This window comes from Tyto alba, unplaced genomic scaffold (assembly GCF_018691265.1).
Source record: "Tyto alba isolate M040663 unplaced genomic scaffold, T.alba_DEE_v4.0 Super-Scaffold_48, whole genome shotgun sequence".
NCBI lineage: Eukaryota > Metazoa > Chordata > Aves > Strigiformes > Tytonidae > Tyto > Tyto alba.
In genome coordinates this window covers 4,901,726-4,922,784 of record NW_024881324.1, presented here as the reverse complement: position 1 = coordinate 4,922,784, position 21,059 = coordinate 4,901,726, and the positions used below count along the sequence as shown (strand labels likewise).

General features: G+C 44.4%; 1 protein-coding gene across 11 annotated transcripts; it reads left to right on the top strand.

The window, feature by feature from the left end:
* The first annotated feature begins 3,062 nt into the window (after positions 1-3,062).
* On the top strand, positions 3,063-20,373 carry HUS1 (HUS1 checkpoint clamp component). Of its 11 annotated transcripts, none has more exons than XR_006166897.1 (11): positions 3,063-3,185; positions 3,551-3,678; positions 4,253-4,429; positions 5,106-5,213; positions 6,164-6,238; positions 7,285-7,384; positions 7,738-7,866; positions 8,700-8,704; positions 14,311-14,472; positions 17,949-18,009; positions 19,549-20,373. XR_006166897.1 is itself a non-coding variant. In XM_042806841.1 (10 exons), the coding sequence occupies exons 1-9, from the start codon at positions 3,134-3,136 to the stop codon at positions 17,991-17,993; spliced, it is 819 nt and encodes a 272-aa protein (XP_042662775.1). In that variant the 5' UTR covers positions 3,063-3,133; the 3' UTR covers positions 17,994-18,009; positions 19,549-20,373. The 11 variants fall into 11 exon arrangements, 5 of the variants coding, with proteins under 5 accessions (XP_042662775.1, XP_042662776.1, XP_042662774.1 ...); XR_006166892.1 differs by having other exon boundaries at positions 8,700-9,258; XR_006166893.1 differs by lacking the exon at positions 14,311-14,472 and having other exon boundaries at positions 8,700-9,258.
* The last annotated feature ends 686 nt before the right edge of the window (positions 20,374-21,059 follow it).

The following is a 21,059-nucleotide window of genomic DNA, read 5'->3' as shown; positions in this document are numbered from 1 at the left end:
TCAGTTTTGGTGCCCACCATGGGACTTGAAGGGTTCGAGATAATGACACGTTTGATTGGAATGTGCCAGACCAAATTTATAGCTGTGATCTGTGATCACAAACCAATCAGAGTTTGTGATATCTGTCTAGAAGGGAGGTATATAAGTAATGGCAAATATATGAAATTCTGAATAATGAGAGATCTGAGAAGAGGGGTAACCTAGAATATTCAAATGGAAGCAAAACATCTGAAAATTCACTAGAAATGCCACACCACTGAGGTACTTTCCATTTGTTTTCTTATCTTATTTTAACGCTATAGCAAGTTCATAATGTGCAGCTTAACTTATTTCTTAGTTTGTAATTGCATATAAATGACTCACTGGAATATGAAACATGAACAGAATGTATTTATTACCTGAACATACATGTTCTTTTGACTCCTTCCAATGCATAGCCTAAGTAAATTTTTGAAAGTATATTTATACAAATTCTGATACTATGTCTCTTCCCTGATGACCTAGTCCTTTCTAATTATGTATGTATGTATAGTATAGCTCTACCACAGTGCTTAAGCATCAAATAGCTGTTTCTAAATGGACAACAAACATAGATTATATGATTCAGCAGATTAATTTCTTAGAAGCTCTATGAAATCCTAAAGAAGTTCCATTGTCAAATACAATGAAGATCTATAGGATAACTAACTAGCCAAATCTAAAACAAAATTTTTCAGTGTTAACTTCTATCTCTCTGACTAGGAACAAAGTTGGAAACACATCTCGTTCTGTTTTCCTTTTTGTGAAGTCATCAGTACTTTAGGCTTGGCTGCTTTAAAATATTTCTAAGCTTGATGGCTAAGGACTAAGATGGTACAGTTAGGCAAACAGCCTACATCTTCGCACCCTAAGTACTCCAGACAGTAAATTCTCACCATCCCGAAAAAAGTGCTCTGTTGGCATCCATCTGGTAGAACACAGAGGAGATAGATGGGATTGATAAGCAGGCAAGCCTAAACCATGACTGTTTTGTAAGTATTTGTGACACATTTCTTTTAAAAATGAATTAACCTAAAAAGCTGGGGAAAAAAACCATGTACTTGTAATAGTGTAGAAAAGTCTAGGCCATTTAATTCCATCTCAGTGTGAGTTGTTGAAAAGTTGCCCAGATCTCAAGCAACAGCTTTGAGCACTGGAGTGCCATGGTTGGGTTCTGAAAATAAAAAGTAGAAGGTTTTGTATAGTGTTTATAAAAAAAGGGAGAAGTAGTACATGCAGAGAACTTGGAAACTATTTAGTTCCGAAAGTTATATGTGCTCTTGTAATAGCTAACATAACAAAGAAACATCAGCAAAGGTCATGGAGTTGCTTTCACTGACTGTCAGATGGTGGGGACTGCTGTGTGAAATGTTGGGCTACACCACTAGCAGAAATGATAGTGGAGCACAGAGTAGAAATAATTGTCAGGCAAGGAAAGGAGGAAAAGGAACAGTTAGCTTTGAAGATCTCAACTGGGCTTAAATTGGAACTTGAGACCCTGACAAAAATCAAGATGTTAAATGTGAATGAAGGTTAACGCAGGAAGGGGTTAACCTAGTAGGTGACCTACCAGTTATCTCTCAAGATGAGGACTATAAAATTGTTGCTGTTACAGCTCTTCCTAGGTATTCTTACAATCTGGGCAAGTCAAACTCCAGCGGGCTGATCATCTAGTTCCTCCTTATTCACCCCTGACTTATCAAGAATTTCCAAATCACCCCTCTACAAATAATTTTTTTCACCTTTGCAGTTGCTACTTTCCCACTTTAACTCCCCTTTTCCTGGTACACCTATCAGTGATCCCCCATGTTCCAGTGTAGCCATATCCTCACCTAGGGGTCCACCGATTAAAAGAAGAGCCTGGAGTGATAAAGAACCATTTTTGTAGTCACGGGGACCAATGGGCCCTATGATGCCTCTCGGACCAATTTGACAACAGTAGCCAACAGAAATGGGAACTCACAGAAGGTGAGGGTGTAATATATTCACAGACATTGTGTAAGAGATTTAACAGTGAACTGTCATCTTGTTAGGATGAGTTTTATCAGGGAAATGCTACTCCGAAAAATACAGTGTGTATCAAACCACAGTGCTGAGATTATCAGTTAAAGATCTGAATTGGGATTGATTCTACCAAACCCTGCTGCATTGGACTGGTTTCTCTAGGAAAATCTTCATCTGATTTCTGCAAAGTGAAACAGCCAGAGGATAACCTCCCCCAAAACTTTCTCTTTCTGTTAGTATGTAGACCCAAGGTCGTTTCTTTTGTTCTTTTAATTTTCTTCATAATGACTGTATTGAAAGACAGCATCAAGGCACTGTATGCAGCATCCCAAGAGTATTTCACAATCAAATGAAAGAAAGGCAATTTAGCTTACCTGGGGAACTTGCAGTGTGACAAAAGCACACCAATCCTGAAGAACCCAAGAGGACAGCACTAGAAAACTGTGCAAATGCTGCTGTTTTCAAGGACTGCAAGGAACAATGAACCCCGTAGAGGCGAAAGACCAAGACTCCTGTAGGAGACAAGCATGCTGCATATGGGCAGGGACAGGTAAAGCAAGGTTTTCTCTCGCTTTGTACTTCCTTCAACTATTCCAGTCTCTTCATAAATCCTTGCATACCATGCTGATCTAGCCCTGGGAAAAGGGAGTGTGTCTGCATGAGGTGCCTGGTCTGTCAGATCCTTTCTCGAAACACTTCGGGTTGACCACCTTTTTCTGGGTGGCCTGCCTAGCGATAGGGAAGAAGAAAGGCCCCTTAGAGAGCTCTAGTTCTACTTTCTCACATGACTGTTGCTTTCCTCCCTTGCCATGGCTTCATGTTGGGCACAGGACCCTGCTTAGGGGCCTCCCCCCTACCTGGGGCAGATGGTTTCTGCTACAAGGGGCCCCTTGGATTCGAAGAAGACAATTCCTGGGCACACCTGGGCGGGGACCCACACAGACGTTTGCATTTATACGTACAGCCTGGGGGTGCCGAGAAGCTTTTCTCTCTCTGAGGAGAGCTCTCCAGCCCCGCCTCTGCAGCCTGCCCGTCCCTCAGCGGAGGCCGCCCTTTCCCCTCACGGGCGGTGCTGCCGCGGCGGGCGGGCGGGGCCGGGCCGGGCGCCGCCATGCGATTTCGGGCTAAGATCGTGGATGTTGCCTGCCTTAACCACTTCAGCCGTGAGTATGTCGGGGCAGGGCGGGCCGGAGGACGGCTGTGCCTCGGCGGGCGGCCGGGGCCGATTTTCCCGGGGAAAGGGAAGAGGAAGGGCGGTGCGCACCGGCGGCCCTCGGCGGGCGCCGTGAGGGCCCAGGCCGCGGGCGCCGTGAGGGCCCAGGCCGCGGGCGCCGTGAGGGCCCAGGCCGCGGGCGCCGTGAGCCGCGGGCCCAGCGGCCTTTCCCGGGGGGAGGCATGCAGCGTGGGGCACTTTCCTTCGCACCGAGGGGTTTGGGAGTTTCCGCAGCAGCACGAGCTGAGTTTTTCGCTTGTTTTGAACGTTTCTCCCCTGCAACAAGGTGCTGTAACGTCCTTCTCTCTCTACCAGGTGTAGTTAACACCATTGCCAAGTTAGCCAAGACCTGCACGCTGCGCCTGACTGTCAGCAAGGTGTATTTCATCCTCGCTGATAAAGTCGGGAATGGAGGCGTCAGTATGTGGTGTGAGCTGTGCCAGGTGAGCCCGGGGAAGTTCAGTAACCCCATGTCATTGAAAAACCAAAGCATGCAGTTGGGTCTGGGATACGAGGCATTTTCCTGCACACACAGTGCTCGCCTGAGGGACGCCAGGTCTCTCAAGGCTTGTCAGGTCACTGAAGGCACTCTGTTTTCAGGACTGCCTTTTAAAGTTGCACAGGCCTGGTGTTTCTGGCTAGACATCTTCTTTACCTTGGTTGTCACTTCAGTGTAAAGCTTTGGTGCGTGTTGGCCCACAAGGGCCTGCCCAAAAGTGGAAGCGGGAAGGTGTAACTCACATCATACTTTTGGTTTTGAGGACTTACAGGTATTAGAGGAGGATCTGAAATTAATAGATTTGGCCTAAAGCGATAGGCCTTCTTGCTTGTGCAGCCTGTGTTGATTCCTGTAGGTGATGCCAGGCAGAGGAAAGTTTCCCATTGTACACATGCAGTTCTGAGCTTAAGGTCTCGTAGTTAAAACTTGCCCGCTGTCTTTTTTTTTTTTTTTTTTTTTTTTTTGTATTTTTTTTTTCCATTTGCATTACTTTATTTCCCAACTTTCAAAAATTGTAGGGGAATTTCTTCGATGAATTTCAGATGGAAGGAGTAGCTGCAGAGCACAATGAAATCTATTTAGAGTTGGTGCCTGAGAACCTATCAAGAGCATTAAAAACCGCCCAGAGTGCTAAGGCAGTGAAGATGAAGTTGACTAACAAACATTGTCCCTGTCTCAGAGTTGCTGTGGAGCTAGTAAGTGTAACCATGCTTTTATCTTCATTATTCAGAATAAGCTCTTAAAAATTAAGTGCTTTTCCTAAGATTAAATAGAAGCTGTGGTAGTCTTTGATGAAATTCTAGAAAACTAAATAAAGAAAAATGTCATTTTCCATTTCACTAGCATTTCCTGCCACCATGGTTGGTAGCACACAGAACCAGCTTTGTATTTTTCCAAGGGCAAGGAACAGGTGGAGGAGGAATGAAAGCTGTCATTGAAACACCTTTTTCTAATGTCTGCTTTTCTCCACTCCTTCATTCTCTAAATCTTCTGTGGATTATTGCTTTCTCATTGAAGCCATTAGGTGAAGAAGATTTTGGTGTAGTGTTTGGCTCTTTGTTTTGCTTTTGATTGTCCTGCCATTCCATTTCTAACTTCTGTCTTCCAAACGATTTTTGTTGTTAACACCTCTTCACTGATTGACCTCTTCAGCTCTAATGATAGCTTATGACTAATGACTGATACCTCACAACCTCTTCCTTATTCAGAAGGGAAGTCCGCTTAATAGCGGACCAATAGGAGCCTATGGAAAACTGGAACTGAGTGTCTGGGGCACTCAGTTATGTTACTTCTTAGCGTGGGTGTGAAAAATCTGAATTCAGAACTCAAGTCCTGTTTTTAACTGCAAAAGCATCCTCTCTCTCCCTCAAGCCATCCTTATCAAGCAGCAGTAGGATTGTGACACATGACATTCCTGTGGGGGTTATTCCTAGAAGACTGTGGAATGACTTCAGAGAGCCCAGTGTGCCAGACTTTGATGTAAGCTTCTGTTTCTATATTCCCTACTGAAAGGGGAGGTTGCAAGTGGAATGCTGTTGCTGTGGAGTATACTACTGATGGGTTTTGGAGAGGAGATTAAAGGAAAGGGAAGGCTAGAGAGAGGCTAGAGGTTTGGATGGAACATGGCTTCCATCTTGACAAGAGAGTCTAGATCCTGTAAAAACAGAGCAGGTGGTTACCAGTTCTTGCTGTGATATTCGGGGTGGAGGAGGGGAGGAGTAGAGGACTTGCATGGCTTTAGGCATAGGCAGGAGCACCTCCAAACCACACAGGTTTAGACTGTTTCAGCTGTTGAGGTAACAGGTGGCTCAGATAATCTGTTCTTTCTGAAATTCATGGCCTGCCTGGCAGAGTTAGATATATATGTGTTTCCTCCCAATTTTTATATATCCTCTTTATATCCTTTTTGACTTTTAGCAGAGTTGCAAGGAAAGGTCTTAGTGCAAATGTGCTCCTATTTGAGGATATGGATGTCCATTACCTCTATAGCTAAGAGTATTTAAATTCGGAAGACATGACACAGTAGAAACTTGATGTGTTTTGTTCTGGTATTTCAGATTTTTACTGATGCAGTTCCAGAAATGATTACAGTACTGTGGCAATCATGTTCTTTCCTTTTTGGCTATAGTAACTATTAACTGTTCAGTAACACAGATAAGGGTTCATGTGAGAATCTGATCTGCAAAGACCTGTCTCTACTTTATATTGAACACAGGCTTGTGATAGTATGTCTGAAGCAATTGCGAGAGTGATGGCCTGTTGGTATAATGGGAAAAGGTTCCTTTGATTTGTTGATTTAAGTGTTGTTCTCCCTGCTCTCAACAGATAACTGAATCCAAAGTAAGATAGAATTGAAGGGAGAAATGAATGCATCACATCCCAGTCACACATAAAATATTTGTGCGAATGCAGTTCTTATGTCTTTCTAGGTCAGTATTTACCTTCCAGTGCTGAAAACAATGAAGAGTGTTGTGGAGAGAATGAAGAATCTCAACAATTCCATTGTAAGTTAAGGCACTTCAGGCATGTGTCCTACAGACCTTATTTTGTCTTGGTTATAGCATGTTTCGCTGTTGCCCAAACTGTTGCCCCTATGTTATCGTACTTTGGCATGAGTCAGACATTGAACTAAAGGCACCTGAAGACTGTGTAAGGACTGAAGAGAATGTTGGGATTTATTTTAGGATTTACACTAAAGAGTTTGTCCTGGGCTTCCCAGAAAGTGGTGCTGCTCTTAGTGAATCCCTGAAAGAACATGGTGTTGTGTTGCTACAAGCCTCTCTTTATAGCTGGTAAGAAATTGTGGTCCTTCAGAAAGATAGCTGGAGAGTTTAAGTGATTTAATTAAAGAAATGCTTGTTAAGTAGGTCCTGTGTTAGATGTCTGTGTGAATGAACTTTTGGTAAACTTGAGGTAGGATTTAAAGGAAACCTTAACTAATAGATATCAAGCTGTCCTTTAGACTCTCACATGGTGGGTTTCCAGTCCACTCTGGGTTTCTGGAGTGCTGATGGGCCTTCCGTTGAAAGAAGCCCTTTGCAGTTGGCCAGAAAAGAGGTTTGAATTTTTTTTTTTTTAAAGTTGTTGCTCAGTTACCAGAATTGACTGACATGAAAGTTAGTAAGTATGGAGCTTTGGAATAGTTTGGTTTTGGGGCTGTTCATATCGACTGTAGGTGCCTTTCTTTGTTGAAAAGCTGGAAGGAAATGAAGGAAATCTTGCAGTTCTCCAGCTTCACTGTCGTATTTTAAAGACTTTTCCTCAGCATATGAACTTACCAAAGCCAGTACTTGCTCTAAAAGTACTGGAGAACAACTGAATTTCTTTCTTCTCATAATTCAAGGAGCTTGGTCTAGGATAATTCACACAGGAATGATGAGAAATCCATTTGTAGCTGAACATTCAAATGTTCAAACCACGTTCCAAAAGTACAGTTGAGCTGTGAAGGCACCGAAGTGCTTCTGGTAGCTTGTGTTTGAACAGAACTGCACTTTATTCACTCTGCAGTGCAAAAGCGGCTTGCCTAAAATCGAGATTGGTTGTATTGCAGGTGATTGAAGCAAACTTAAGTGGAGAAATGAACTTGAAAATAGAAACTGACTTAGTGTCTGTAACAACACATTTTAAAGACTTGGGAAATCCTCCCTGGCGTAAGTTTCCCTGTTTGTTACCTCTTGTGTCTGTCTGATCTCGTTACTTAAGTGTGATGCTGATAACAGTACTTACCTTCTGTTAGTCCTTACAAAAGCGTGTCAAGTACTTTGAAGTCTTCAAATGAAACCTTAAAAGTAAAAGTGACCGATGGCTGCTTTGTGTGTGTGGGGAGAATCTCTTCTGGTATCCTTTACCAGTTTGGAGGAAAACTGGGCTTTCTCTTCCTTGCACTGCTGTTTCTGAAAAACACCCCATTTGAGTACCAGCTGTTCAGTGATTATTAGGTGTGTCCTTGTAGGTGTTGAAACTCCTGATGTTTTGACTAAAAGTGTTGTGTTCTTACTTTTAGCATCAGAGGATGGATATCAAAGTTCTCAAGACAGAGATCTGGAAAGCATGGCTGAGGCACGCATAGACATTAAGAAGCTGCAGCAGCTGCTTGCTGGGCAGCAGGTCAATCCCACAAAAGCATTGTGCAGTAAGTTCAACAGTTCTGCTTGCAAACTCCAGTTAGGGAGGGATGTTTGTCATACTTGCAGTCTCAGCAGAACAGCGTATCTTCTGTTTTGTCTGTTTGAAACTTGACTGGTTTTACTGTACTTGAGGACTTAATATTTCTAGGTGGTAAGTTTCAGGCCTTAGGTGTCTGGGGAAGAAAACATTAAAAAAAAAAATCAAGCCAAGCCCTTTTATAAGCATCAAGTTGAATACTCAGTCTGGATAATCATAGGTGTCATCTTGTCTTTGTTTTGAAGTTACTATTATTTTGAGGTACTATTCTTTTGAAAGTCTTAAAACGAAGCCCCTAGTTTCTAGCATAAAACCTGGGATTTACTGATGTGTTAGCTTTGTTTTTTTTCCTCAGATGCTTTCTAATGTTCAGTGCCAAATTGATTCTAATACCAAAATGTCTTTTGTGCAGCTTCTGTTTCTAACCATAGAAGTTATATGTTCTTTCTAGCAGAAGTCTATGCAGGGTTTTATATCCTATTTTGATAACCCCCTATGTTCTTCCTTAGAACATCGGTTTTAGTGCAAATGCTAAGAATTTCACAAGAAGGATTTAAATCATGGGTATAGCGTTATAGACCTATACATTACATATTTCCTTTTTGGTATCAGCTTTCATAGAGACTTTAGTAATGCTTCATAGACCCTCAAGGACTTCAGTATTACATCATGATGTGTCTAATCATCCTTCTGTCAGAAGTGGTAGAAGCATTGTATTCCTATGGTGGCATTCTGTAGATGTAATTTTAAAGTATTTTTCCTGCTCTAAACTGGATTTGTGTTTTTTTTTTCTCTTTACAGATATTGTAAGTAAAAGAATTGTCCACTTCATCTTGCTCCATGAGGATGTTTCTCTTCAGTATTTTATCCCAGCACTTGCCTAAATGTTTTGGAATCTCAATCATTTTCCAACCTGGGGCCTTTTCCGTGACGTCCAAAAACCTTCATAAGTTGCTCGAGTGCTTTTGTGTGATACGCTGTTAGGTGCAGCCATCGGATGGACATTATTTCCGTATTTATGAAATTACTCAAAATGCCTCCTCATCTAGAAGGCCATTTTTTTGAAGAGTTATGTACTATGAAAGACACAACTCTGGGGAGCTGGCATATTTGAGCATTACAGGGAGCAAAACTGAAATGTGTATGCACTTTTGGGATGCTTTGAGCTGTGGGGAAGGCAACGTAGCATTTTTTTTCTCATTGACAAACTTCGAGGTAGAACTGACCTTTGTAGCTGCTGCTGGATATTCAGTATTGGACAATGCAGCTCCAAGTTAAGGGATCTCCGAGCAAACTGTTGTACCTCCATGGAGCAGAAGAGCCGCCTGGAGGGTAGACAGATTGGTATTTGCCTGGGCAGGTAAGCACAGCCCTCCTGAGGTGGGACTGGGCTGACTTCTTTTCCAGCAGTGGTGTAGATGAACTTGCTGCTGCTGCATGTTGTGCAGCAAGAAATGTGTCTGAGGCAGTGGAGCTTCCTGTGGCTGCTAGTACATAACAGATGCTAAGGAGCACCAACAGCTCAGCAGCTTCTGGTTGTACCTGGTTGTATCTTTTGATCTGACTTGCTCCAGCATATGTCAGTAGTTCTGTTAGCGCTTGAGCCGATGTGTTTAGCTCTTGGCCTGAGAGGATGAGAAAAAGTCCGATTTACCTTGTTCATGTAGGCACTGAAGGTCTCTACCTGTGTACAGAATGAATAGCACTTGAGGGCATGTGTGGACTCAGCAATTGGTATGAAACAAAGCTATCCATGGATCACATTTTTTTCCCCTTTCCAGGTGGAATACAACCTGTGTCATCATGGCATCAGACATGGTGAGATTGGATCTAGGCTCTGATGCTGAGCCGCCAGGAACATGGCTAAGTCTCACTCACAGGAGTACTGCCCCTGCTTCTATTTCCTGGTTGTCTTCTGAGGTCTTTTCTTCCTTATTCCATGCTTGGTTGTATTTGTTATCCAGCCCTGTTCCGTATAGCCTTTGGTGTTCCACAGCGTTTTGAATATCTTGTGAAACTTCTTGTTTTAGAAATAGTGGGTCCTTGCTGCCAGATGGGACTGGGAGTTTCTGCTAGACAGTACCTCTTGTTGTGGTCGGAAGTGGTGTGTTTTGGGTTGATTGGTTTGGGTTTTTTTCCAAGGGGCATTTTGGTTAAGGGAGCAATTAATCTTGCTGTTCTTGCAGAGGCAAATGGTTAAGAGAAGGCTGAAGGAGAGGCAGTGGCCTGGAGTGTTATTCTTCCTTGCACTCTTCCACCATTTCTGTCAGACTAACCAGAAACCATCTTCCAAATCCTCTCAGTTTTCATGGGCAACTGCAATTACCCCAAAAATCTGTAAGATGAATAGCTGTACACTAGGTTACAGCAATTGCATGGTAAATATTCCTGGGTTTTCTCCTGAGGAGAGGGGAAAATCTGTCATATGATACAAGAGTATGCAGTGTGAAAGTAAGCTTTGGAATCTTTGGATTTTGTCTTTTGAAAAATGCGTTCTGTGTAATGTGATGGAAATGGCTTTTACTGGTATAGCCTAGTAATGATGGCCTGCCTTTCAGCTATGTGGGCTCTATGATTGCTATATTTAAAAAGAGATCAGACATTAGAATGGCAAGACAATGTGTTGTTTGTTTGTTTTTTAATAAAAAATAGAATTGGAGTAATGCTGGTACAGGTCAGGAGTATGCAATGAGATGTCCCTTTCATATTCTGGAGAGGTGAAGCCTCTCCAGCCCCAGTGCTTTTTTATCCTTCCCACCTAAATACAGCATAAGGATACAGCTCAGCCTCCAGTTGACACATACATGCTAAACAGAGGAAAAATAATATTTACTCAGGTTTAAACCTGCTGTCATCTGGGAATCCAGTTGTCAGAGCCCTGAGGACAGTATTGGGCCTTAATGGCCCTAAGCAACCTTACCAGGGACCCCTGTCCACCCCCTGTCCATGGGCCCACAAATCCTATTTCAGCTCAGGCTGTGGCATAGTGTACTCCCCTAAGCAATGTTGTAGGTGGGCCTGGATCCCGCCCTAGTCCTGAAATGATGTTTGGATTTCCTGGATTGGCTTTGGCTGGGAGCTGTTGCTCTCACTACCTGGCTCTGCTTGCCTAGTTGAGGTTCTGCAGGCCCTGGGCCCCAGCTGTAGGGTGCTGCCTAGCCTGTGTTGTGGCCACCCTCTGCTCCCTGGCTCCTCTCTCCTGGAGCAGCCTCACTCTTGCTGCTCCCTATCACCAATAATGAGAAGAAATAATTTTCATTAACAGCCCTAACTGGTTCCACATGATGAACCGCATGTTTTGTACTAGAAAATTTTTGCGGTGGCTTAAGCCACCAAGACAAAACAGAGTTGTGAGGCACTGGTGGAACTGCAAAATAACTGTAAGACCATCCAGCTTCTCTTCCAACACTTTGTTCTCCTAAAACACATTTCTGTTATGGAATGTTAGGAGTGGCCACTACCTCCAGCAGCTCTGGCCCAGGCTTCCTCCTGCAGAGCTACTGGAGCCCAGCCTTAAATACCTGAGCAGCAGGGATGTGTGTGCCCTGGGCTGAGGGATGTAGCTGCTGCTTCCCCCACCTGCAGGTTCAACCAGCACTGAAGCTGAGCTTGTGTCCCAGAGACACGCAGGCACGCGCAACACTAATGTGGTTGGTCACAGAGTGCCCCAGGCAAGCCGTGTCTTCAGCTGCATCTGTGTACAGGACCCACGTAAAACCAGCACAGGCATCCCCTTCTCCCTCTTCATCTGGCAGAGACGGAAGGACACTAGTGCAGACACACACACCATGCTCTCCAGGTTCACAAGCACGTACATATCTGTAGAGCCCTTGAGTACTGGCACTGGCTGCCCGGTGCTGCTGCCTAGATCCTGGCCCTTACCCGCCCTGTGGGTCCCCTGTTTGCTGGCTCATCCAGGTCGGTGCTTGTGAGCAAACATGCAGCACATGCTCTTGTCCCACACACATCCCCTACTCACAGGTCCTTCTGGATATGAGCACGGCCCCTTTGCCTGCCTAATACCCCAGTCCTACACCCAGGCCCTTGTACTCACTGGCTCAGCTAGCTTCAAGTTTGACAGCAAACCCGTGCACACTGGGTTTGGGGAACACAGAGATGCTTGACCCCACATCAGCCAGCACCGGGTGCATGGGCCATGACCTGCGGTCCCGCTCCAACTGCCAGCACCAAGCCCCCCACCTGCCTCACTCATGCCAGTCCCCACCAGTAGTTGATTTTTGGGACACAAACCATTCCCACCCCAGCATCTGGGACCCCCTCACTCACTCCAGTAGCTGACGCCACAGCCCTGGGGCACCAACACCCCCAGTCTGGCTCCAGTAGCTGGCACCAATTCCAGTCGTGCTGTTCCCCCCTATAGCTGGCACCCAGCTCTTGCAGCACATAGACACACAGGATATAGAGCAGGGTTATGCAGAGATAGTGGAGAAGGGACTTGAGAAGATAGGACAGACTGTGGCAGTGAGCATATTGACCGACCTCTTATGTGCCTTTCTGCCTACTCCCCCCTTTCTTCCTCTCTGCTCCCCTGCACGTTGCCACATCAGTTGGCATATTTGCACCCACTCCCATGCTGGTCTCTGCTTCAATGCTGGTCCCTGAGATTTGCATCTTTATCGGCTGCAAAGTCCCATTTGTGTGTTGTTCTTGACTGCAGTAGGCAGCTCAGCCCCACCCAGCCGCTCACTCACTCTCCCCTGTGTGGGATGGGGAGAGAATCAGAAGGGTAAAGAGGAGAAAACTCATGGGTTGAGATAAGGACAGTTTAACAGGGAAAGCGAAACCAGGAATTCATTCGCCCCTTCCCATGGGCAGGCAGGCTCCACCACATGTAACAGTGACTTGGGAAGACAAACCACCATAACTCCAAATGCCCAACCCTTCCTTCTTCTTTTCTTCCAGCTGAGCACCATACCATATGGTCTGGGATACCCCTGGGGTCGGTTGGGGTCAGCTGTCCCAGCTGTGCCCCCTCCCAGCTCCTTGTGCCCCCCCAGCCACGCACTGGTGGGGTGGGGTGAGGGGCAGGAAGGGCCTTGGCTCTGTGTGAGCCCTGCTCAGCAGAAACTAAAACATCCCTGTGTTATCAACACTGTTTCCAGCACAAATCCAAAACACAGCCCCATATTACATACTGTGAAGAAAACTGACTCTATCCCAGCCAAAACCAGCACATGTGTACTAGAAAAATTTGAAGAACAGGCATGATGTTCCAGTGTATTGTTTTATTATCTGCAGAAAGACCCAAGGTTTAAGATAAGAATGTGGAGAAAAAGGATTAATGTCTGCTAGTCTATATCACTGAGTTTAGGTCTCTAGTTTAGGAGAGCTGTGCAATCAGAATGGTTTGTTAAATAGTACAAGTGATTTGCATTCTGAAAAGCTGGCCTGAAGAGGCTGCTCACCCACCCCCGATCAACAGCTGCTGCTCTCTGCTTTCCCTGTTCCTCCCCTGAGTTGACATGCTGATGAACTTTTCTTTCTTTGGAGCTGGGGAACTGATTCTGGGTGCCCCTGTCCCTGCCTTGTAAGGCCTAGCAGATTCCTTAATTCCTACTAGCAGAAACAAACCTTCCAAGTCACAAAGAGTTATAAAGCAGTTACGTTTATTGCAGCGCTGGGTGCAAGGGGGATCGCTCCTCCTAGGTTGCACACCGTCTCACAGAGCAAGTGCTCTTTTATGATAGAAAAGCATGCCTGTTCATTAGTGTAGGCTGGCTTATTACAATTAGTTTTGGGAATAGGCGTAACTATTGTCATTATTTCCGGGAACTCAATATCATAAGTTTCTTCCTTCTGCCACGGGCGTACTGCCGTCTGGTGCTCGTGGGCTGGGGTCGTGGGCCGGGGTCTTCTGGAGGAAGGCAAGTAGTCTTCTCCGTGTACTCTTCACCTTTGTCTCAATGCTGAGTTATCTGGGTCAGTAACCGCTGGTCCCACCCAGACGGCTGCTCCTCACAGACAATAAGGTTCCCGGAATTAACATATGGGTACCCTGTTATCTGTGAAGGCCTCTTGCAACAATGTTATCTTTCAAGGCTCCTCTCAACCAAATTTCCCATCATCTATCCCCTAAGCTTACACTGTTTTGCTAAGAGGAGCCAGATCATTGCATTCTTAGTTAATGTCCTGGTGAGAAGGTAAAGACATGAACTGAGGGGTAGGAGGGAAGCTGATGTACTTCTGTGTTAACTTCTGTTACTCTGAAAAGCTGCATCACAGGCTCCTCGGATTTCCTCTGAACTTTGTTCACCTCTGAGGGGCTTTTCCCACCTCTTCTCAGGGCCTTCCTCTGATTTGTGGCTTAAATGTGCGTACCAAAGCCTAATATGTGTATGTTCTGCTGACAATTTCTGTTTCACTGAGATAGGTTTTATTTTTTCCCTTTTAGTGAGAAAAGTCCTCCTCTACACCACAAGATGTCTATTGAGGCCACTTGTATGCCTACGCTACCTTAATTTTGCTAAGCAAGATATGATAGAAGATTTTTTTACTGTGTTGCTGAACTCTCCCTGTGCTGGTACATACCTGAGGAAGTTGCTCTTGAATATGAGTATGTAGTACACAAGGTTATGTGCGTACTTTTTGTTTATTTACTGGAAGTTTGTGCCTTAATTTTAATCAAACATCTGTTCCAGTAACACCTCTGTGGCTGAGAGCTTTGGCTTTTGTGAGAGACTGAACTATGAACTGTTTGTCTTGAGTTGTTTGTCTCAACGATTGCCTGCCTGCAAGGTAGCACTGGTGAGAGACATCTCGCCAACATGCGTTCGTGTGTCATTGTTACGGAAACCACAGCCTCAAATAGGGATAAAAAGGGCTGTTGAGAGGAGCCCCGTATGATGGTCTGATCTTTCATTGCCAAAGCACCACTGAGAGACATGGACCCCTGGGACACCCTGGATCCATGGTGATGACTATCCTTGCAACCCTATCCCGACTACTTACTTGACTTCTGCCTTTTCCTTCTATCCTATTGCTACCTCATTTACTTTTGATAACAAAAGCTGTTTCTAGTGTACAGCATTTGACCTCATTTGTGTCTTAATCTCATTCTTGGGATCATATCAAAACCTCCCCCAACATTGGATCGGGACATTTTAAGCGGCATCACAGACAGGATCCCTTGAAATGAGATTGCCATACTGTTAGCGGTCGCAATCGTGACTAGAACTTCCCTACACACAGCAGATAAGCAGGCACTCCTTTATTCCAGCACTGGGGAACACAGGGGATAGCTCCACCAAAGCCGTGCTCCCCAACAGGTACAAAGCACAACATATTTATGCACTTTTTCAGCAGTCATGGTTACATAAGATCAACAAAATTCATAAAGTTTAGTTTGACCTTAATAATGATTGGCTTTCAGTTACCTCACCTTACCTATATTCCTATTCCTATTCTACAGAAATCATTGGTCACCTTTACTGATTGATTTGAATAGAATGAGGGGAGGGTAATGATCAGCATATTCATGTTATCTCCTGGAAATCATTATCACATGCAGATGTCTCTAACGCATGCGTGGTTATGTTGGACGGGGTTCCTCTGGTGGTCAGTCTTCCTCACTGTGTGCACTGACTGAACTCCATCCTTGCTCATGCTCATTTCATCTTTGGCTGATCTTCCCAACCAAACCCAGCATCTTCTGGTACCTATTGTTTTGACTCAAGGTCCATAACCAGTACCCCTTGTTTTAATTCAGAGTCCATAACGATTCTTACCGTGTTCAAGGCACACACCATTCTAGCTACCTATTCCTAAGGGCCTTAGTGTGCTTTATATTCTCAAAGCTGCTATAGCTCCATTTTAAATCAAAGCCATATTTTAAACTAAAATCAAAATAATATTCTAGGATTCAAGCTATTTTGTTAAGGTAACTGTATTTTAATGTATACATTAAATCTCTCGGGAACGTAAAGGAGATGGGCTTGTGTTGTGTTTAAAAATTTATGTGCTGCCTTCCTGAGATGACCGCTTCCCAGCTTTATATACAAGATGAGTGATAATAAGACTGCTCCTTTGGGTAAAGAAGTTTTGTTTGACTTTTTAGAAAAACATAAGGTGAGACCCTCTGTGCCTGGGGTGGACCAGGCTGAGGGGAATTGGTATAATTTGAAGGGTGTAGTTGATAGAACGAGTTCCTTGCAAAAGGATGCAAGAGGGAGATCGGGAAAGGGAAAAGTGATTGTTTGTGCTGTTGTTGGTGCCAGTTTGGCTGCTGCTGTAGAAGCTGGGGAGAGTGGCTGAGTTGTGGAATTCTAGCTTACTGAATCCCTTCAAAACCTCATTCGGTCCCTTCAGGGACAAGTGGGGGACTTGAAAGAACAACTTGAAGGAGAAAGAAATCAGGTGAAACATCTACAGACTGCTCCTTGCAGGCACTGCTTGTTGATATGCGGAATAACGACTTTACAACCAGTAAGGTTATAAAGAAGGTATGTTTATTGAGCACTGGGTGAACAGGGGATCGCTCCTCCACAAGAGTGCACACCCATATGTCCCAGGGCTTTATGCCCAAAATGATACATCATATTCATAAACTTTCCGAGAAATCATTTCCGTATGCCCCACCTTTGTCTTTTCTCTGCACCAGCGCAGTTTTTCCTGGTAGTCATGGGCTGGGATCTCAAGGATGAAGTAAGGCTCCCTCTTCTTCATGAACTTTTCAACTTTTACCTCTGGCGCATGCTCTCCTAGCCCCTGGTGCCAGGTTTCCCCAGCTACAACTTTGGTGCCAGCCCGTTGGGCCCTTGCCGCCCGTCCAACCCACAGAACCAGCCCTCTCCTAGCAACTCCCGTGTTATCAGATAAACGGCATGTCTTAACAAACAAAGGGCATGTTTTAACAAACAGTATCAGACAAATGGCATGTCTCAACCCCCAGGTGCTAGTTCTTCTCCATCACCATGAGAAAGTACCTCCAAAATCAGGAAGTGGTTATGGAAGGATCAGTTATGGGCACCAGTATGGTCCCATTAACCCTCCAGCACTAAAAGAGACTCCTGGGGTTCGAGGCAAGCAGAAATAAAAATGGTTCCATGCCTTAGAGGCGATAAAAGAACACCCCTTGATAAACCACCCGGAGGGAGGGACATTCCCAGCAAGCGAAATAGCCTGTGGACAAAGGGATTGCAAAAGGGGATCCCACATGACTTGTGGATGGGTTGACAATGGACAAGTTAGAAAAATTGGTGATAGGATGGCCCAATAAACTGGCAAATAAGGAGATGGGTTTTGATGATGCCACCCCCAATGTGCCTTCTCTAATTGAACTATTGAGGGATGATCCCTTACTCTTGAGAGAAGGAAAAGGGTTGTGGGAGGCCTGGCAGGTGGACTATATCAGCCCCTTACAAAGATCAGAAGGGAAGCAATACGTGTTAGTTGGGGTAGAGATAGTGTCAGGGCTAGTCCAAGCTGAGGCATTTGTTAGGGCAACAGGAGAAAATACGGTAAAAGTTCTGAAAGTTTGGTTTGGTACTTTCCCCAAACCACAGTCAATTCAGTCAGATAATGGCTCTCACTTTACTGCTAAAATTGTCCACAATTGGGCAACCCGAGAAGGAATTTTGTGGGTATTTCATATGCTTTATTACCCACAGGCAAATGGGATTGTGGAAAGAACAAATGGCTTGTTAAAGCGCTTCCTTAAACTACATAAGTCGGGATGGGCTGAGTGGTTATGGGATGTGATAACCAGCCTTAACAGCCATTGGGGAATAAACAGATGTCCAAAAATTACAGCATTCTGTCTGAAGGCCCCAACCCTTATGCCAGCCCCTTATGGCTCTGATCATTCCAAAAATCCATTACAGTTTCCAGGCCAGCCAGTTTTGGTCGAGCTCCCCACTGTAGGAGCCATACCTCTGGTACTAGAAGCCCCAGTGAGGAAGTATGCCTGGAAGGCAAAAGATGCTCCTGGGAAGGAACATAAGATTAATACAGGGTGGATTGTCCCATCTTTGTAACAACAGTTTGTTTCCAGTCTCTTGAAACAGACCGAGTTTGCTTTCTTTTCTCTTTCAGGTGAAGACTACGAAGCCTGCCTGGAAGAACATATGGAACTGTTGACTGTATAGTTTTGATGGTAATTGCTTTGTTAATATTTACAGGATGTGTAATATACCACCATAGGTGATGTTTTGGCTGACCATCATCGCTGCCTTTAATATCTGGTCAAGCTTCTGCGCTCCCCCTCTCAACTTGTGATGGCAAAATGAATTTGTTGTTTTAGGCCAACAAGTAGCCAATAATTTTAATCCGATTAGTTGTTGGATGTGCGGTGTGCCTTTTGGTTTGGCATATTGTTTGAACTGCACCCAGACTAATGGAATCCGTGTTGAAATGAGTAAATGCAATTGGACATTGTCCCCAGGATTTGACTGCTGGGACCACTATTGTAGTCCTTTTGATTGTAGTAGTAGCCACCTTAAATGGAATTCAACCCATATTAAGCTTTCCAGTGGCAGCTGGGTAAGATGTCCTCTTACAAGACCTAGTGGAGAAGGTTGTGAAGCAGCCATGAGGGATAAAACATTTGATCCTTGACTCCCTTTTTGCATGTGAGACAACACCACTAGCAAAAAATCACATTATTCGAGTATACCAGTGGGCATGGCAACACCAAAATGGAACCCGCACACTGTTCAAAGAATTTTGGTCTAGTAACAATCAAAGTAGATGGAGATGTAATTGTGTGTGGAAAGGTGAAATGGGGGCTTGGATGTGTGAATATTGTGACCAGTATGGAGACAGAACAATTGTAGGAGGACTATTTGAACCAGGAACCACATTATATTATGATCCACCAATAGACTCAGAGGACTGGAATGGTCTCTTTGAAAACGGCTACCCGAGCGTGAAAAGGGCCACTGTTTGGCGTGTGGCCAGTATGCCTCCAAACAGCTACCCACAAATTCAACTGGAGTGTGTTATGTGGGGGTAATCCATCCCTTGTTTTTCCTACTCCTGGAGGACGGAGGTGATGGATTGGGTATTAAGGTATATGATGATCTTAACCAATTTTGGTGATCCATTGGTACCTCTATAGCAGGTCGAAGTGGCCAAATCTGAGGCAAAGATGAGTGGACCCCTCAATGTATTATACAACATTATGTGCCTGCCACCTGGAACTCTGATGAGTGGATTAACAGTGCTCAAGGACCTATTTATAATCTAAATCACATTATCTGATTAAAAGCTGTCCTAGAGATCATTACTAATGAGATGGCCTGTGCCCTTGGTCTATTGGCAGATCAAGCCACACAAATGCGAACTGCAATATTCCAACATTGTATGGTTCTTGACTATTTGCTGGCCAAAGAGGGGAGTGTTTGTGGTAAAATGAATGATTCTAACTGTTGTTTAAAAATTGATGACAACATTAAAATTGTTAAACAAATTAACACAGGAATACGGAAGCTGGCCCAAGTTCCTGTCTAGACATGGAAAGGCTGGGACATTGATATGTTTTCCTGGCTCCCTGGAGGTCCATGGATTAAGCGAGTTCTATTCTATTTGCTATGTAGTTTTCAGTAAATCTTTACATGTAAATGTTAAATGTCTGGTTTGATATATGAACACTACCAACCTCTGCTATCTTATATTCTTTTCATCCGTTTTTCAGAATATGTCTTAGCGGAGCACTGAAGAGGGTGAGAGCACAGAACTCTCTGAACCAACCACTGCTGCTACGAGAGTGATGAAAAATAAGAACTTTCTTTACCAGTTACTTCATCCTGGCAACTGTGGGGTTAGCACAGAAAATTATTTGCTCTGCCATTTCACATGCTATCTCACTTGTGACTAAATGGAGTTTAAGATCAGATGCTGTGGTATCTGCTCTGGTCTGACATTTAGCAGTACTTCCACTTAATCAAATTTCCTCTGATTTGGAACACCCAAGATTCTGTCAGGGTTAGGTAGCAAGAGAAGACAAACTAGATATGTCACAGGATAGGTCCTAAATATAAGAGAGGGATTTAGACAAGATGTTGGCCTTGCCCCACCACCTGTACCAGGGACCAGAAGATGCTCTTCATGCCTCACATTCAATCCCTTCTGTCTTGTTCTGGCGTGAGACAATTCTATGAAGCAGCCTGAGACAAGCAAGTCCCTGGCAAGTCTTCATGCCCTTCATGACTCTTGGATTTTACTTCTGACTCTCTATCTTCCATGAAACTTTTTCAGGCTCTGCATTTTGGTCTATCAAAATTTACACGTGCTACTTTAATATTTGGTTATAATCCTCATTTGGAAGGTAAAAAGAGTTAATTCAGAGAATGATGACAAGTTTGTGAGTTCAATGGAAACAAGCATTTTAAGTGGCAACCAGGAAAATTGTTCTTGAGCAGCTTCAGAGATTTCAAGTCATAGAATCACAGAATGGTTGGGGTTGAAAGGTAGCTTAAAGACCATCTAGTTCCACCCCCCTGCCCCGGGCAGGGCCCCCTTCCCCCAGCCCAGTTTGCTCCCAGCCCCGTCCAACCTGGCCTTGAACCCTTCCAGGGAGGGGGCACCCACAGCTGCTCTGGGCACCCGGGGCCAGCGCCTCTACCCCACACAGGGAACAATTTCTGCCTTACATCTCATCTAAATCTGCCCTCGGTCAATTTAAAACTGTTACCCCTCATCCTATCCCCCACCCCCTGACCCAGAGTCCCTCCCCACTTTTCCTGTCCCCCCTTTAAGCCCTGGGAGGCTTCTCTAAAGTCTCCCCAGAGCCTTCTCTGGGCCGAACAACCCCAACTCTCAGCCTGTCCTCATATGGAATTTAAGGAATTTCCAGAAGATCCTCAGATCAACTGTATTTCCTCACTTGCAAACAGACTTTGTCCAATTCAGAGTTAAATCTTTCTTTGAGCGCGTGGTTTCTGTGTTGTGCTTTTTGGTTGCCCCCTGCTAGAAGTTTGTAGCAATTATTAATAATGTGTAGCCACGTAGTCTGACCAACTTAATCCATTTGACAGTTTTTGTAACCATCTAAAACAGTTGACTTATGTCTTACAAGTTTGTCATTTGAGAGCACCTAACAAACCTTTAGACCTGTTTCACATTGTTCGTAGTTGTTCTAGTATATTCTTATGTATTTTGGTTTCCAGTTTACATTTATAAGGTTAAATTCTGCAGCCACTACTC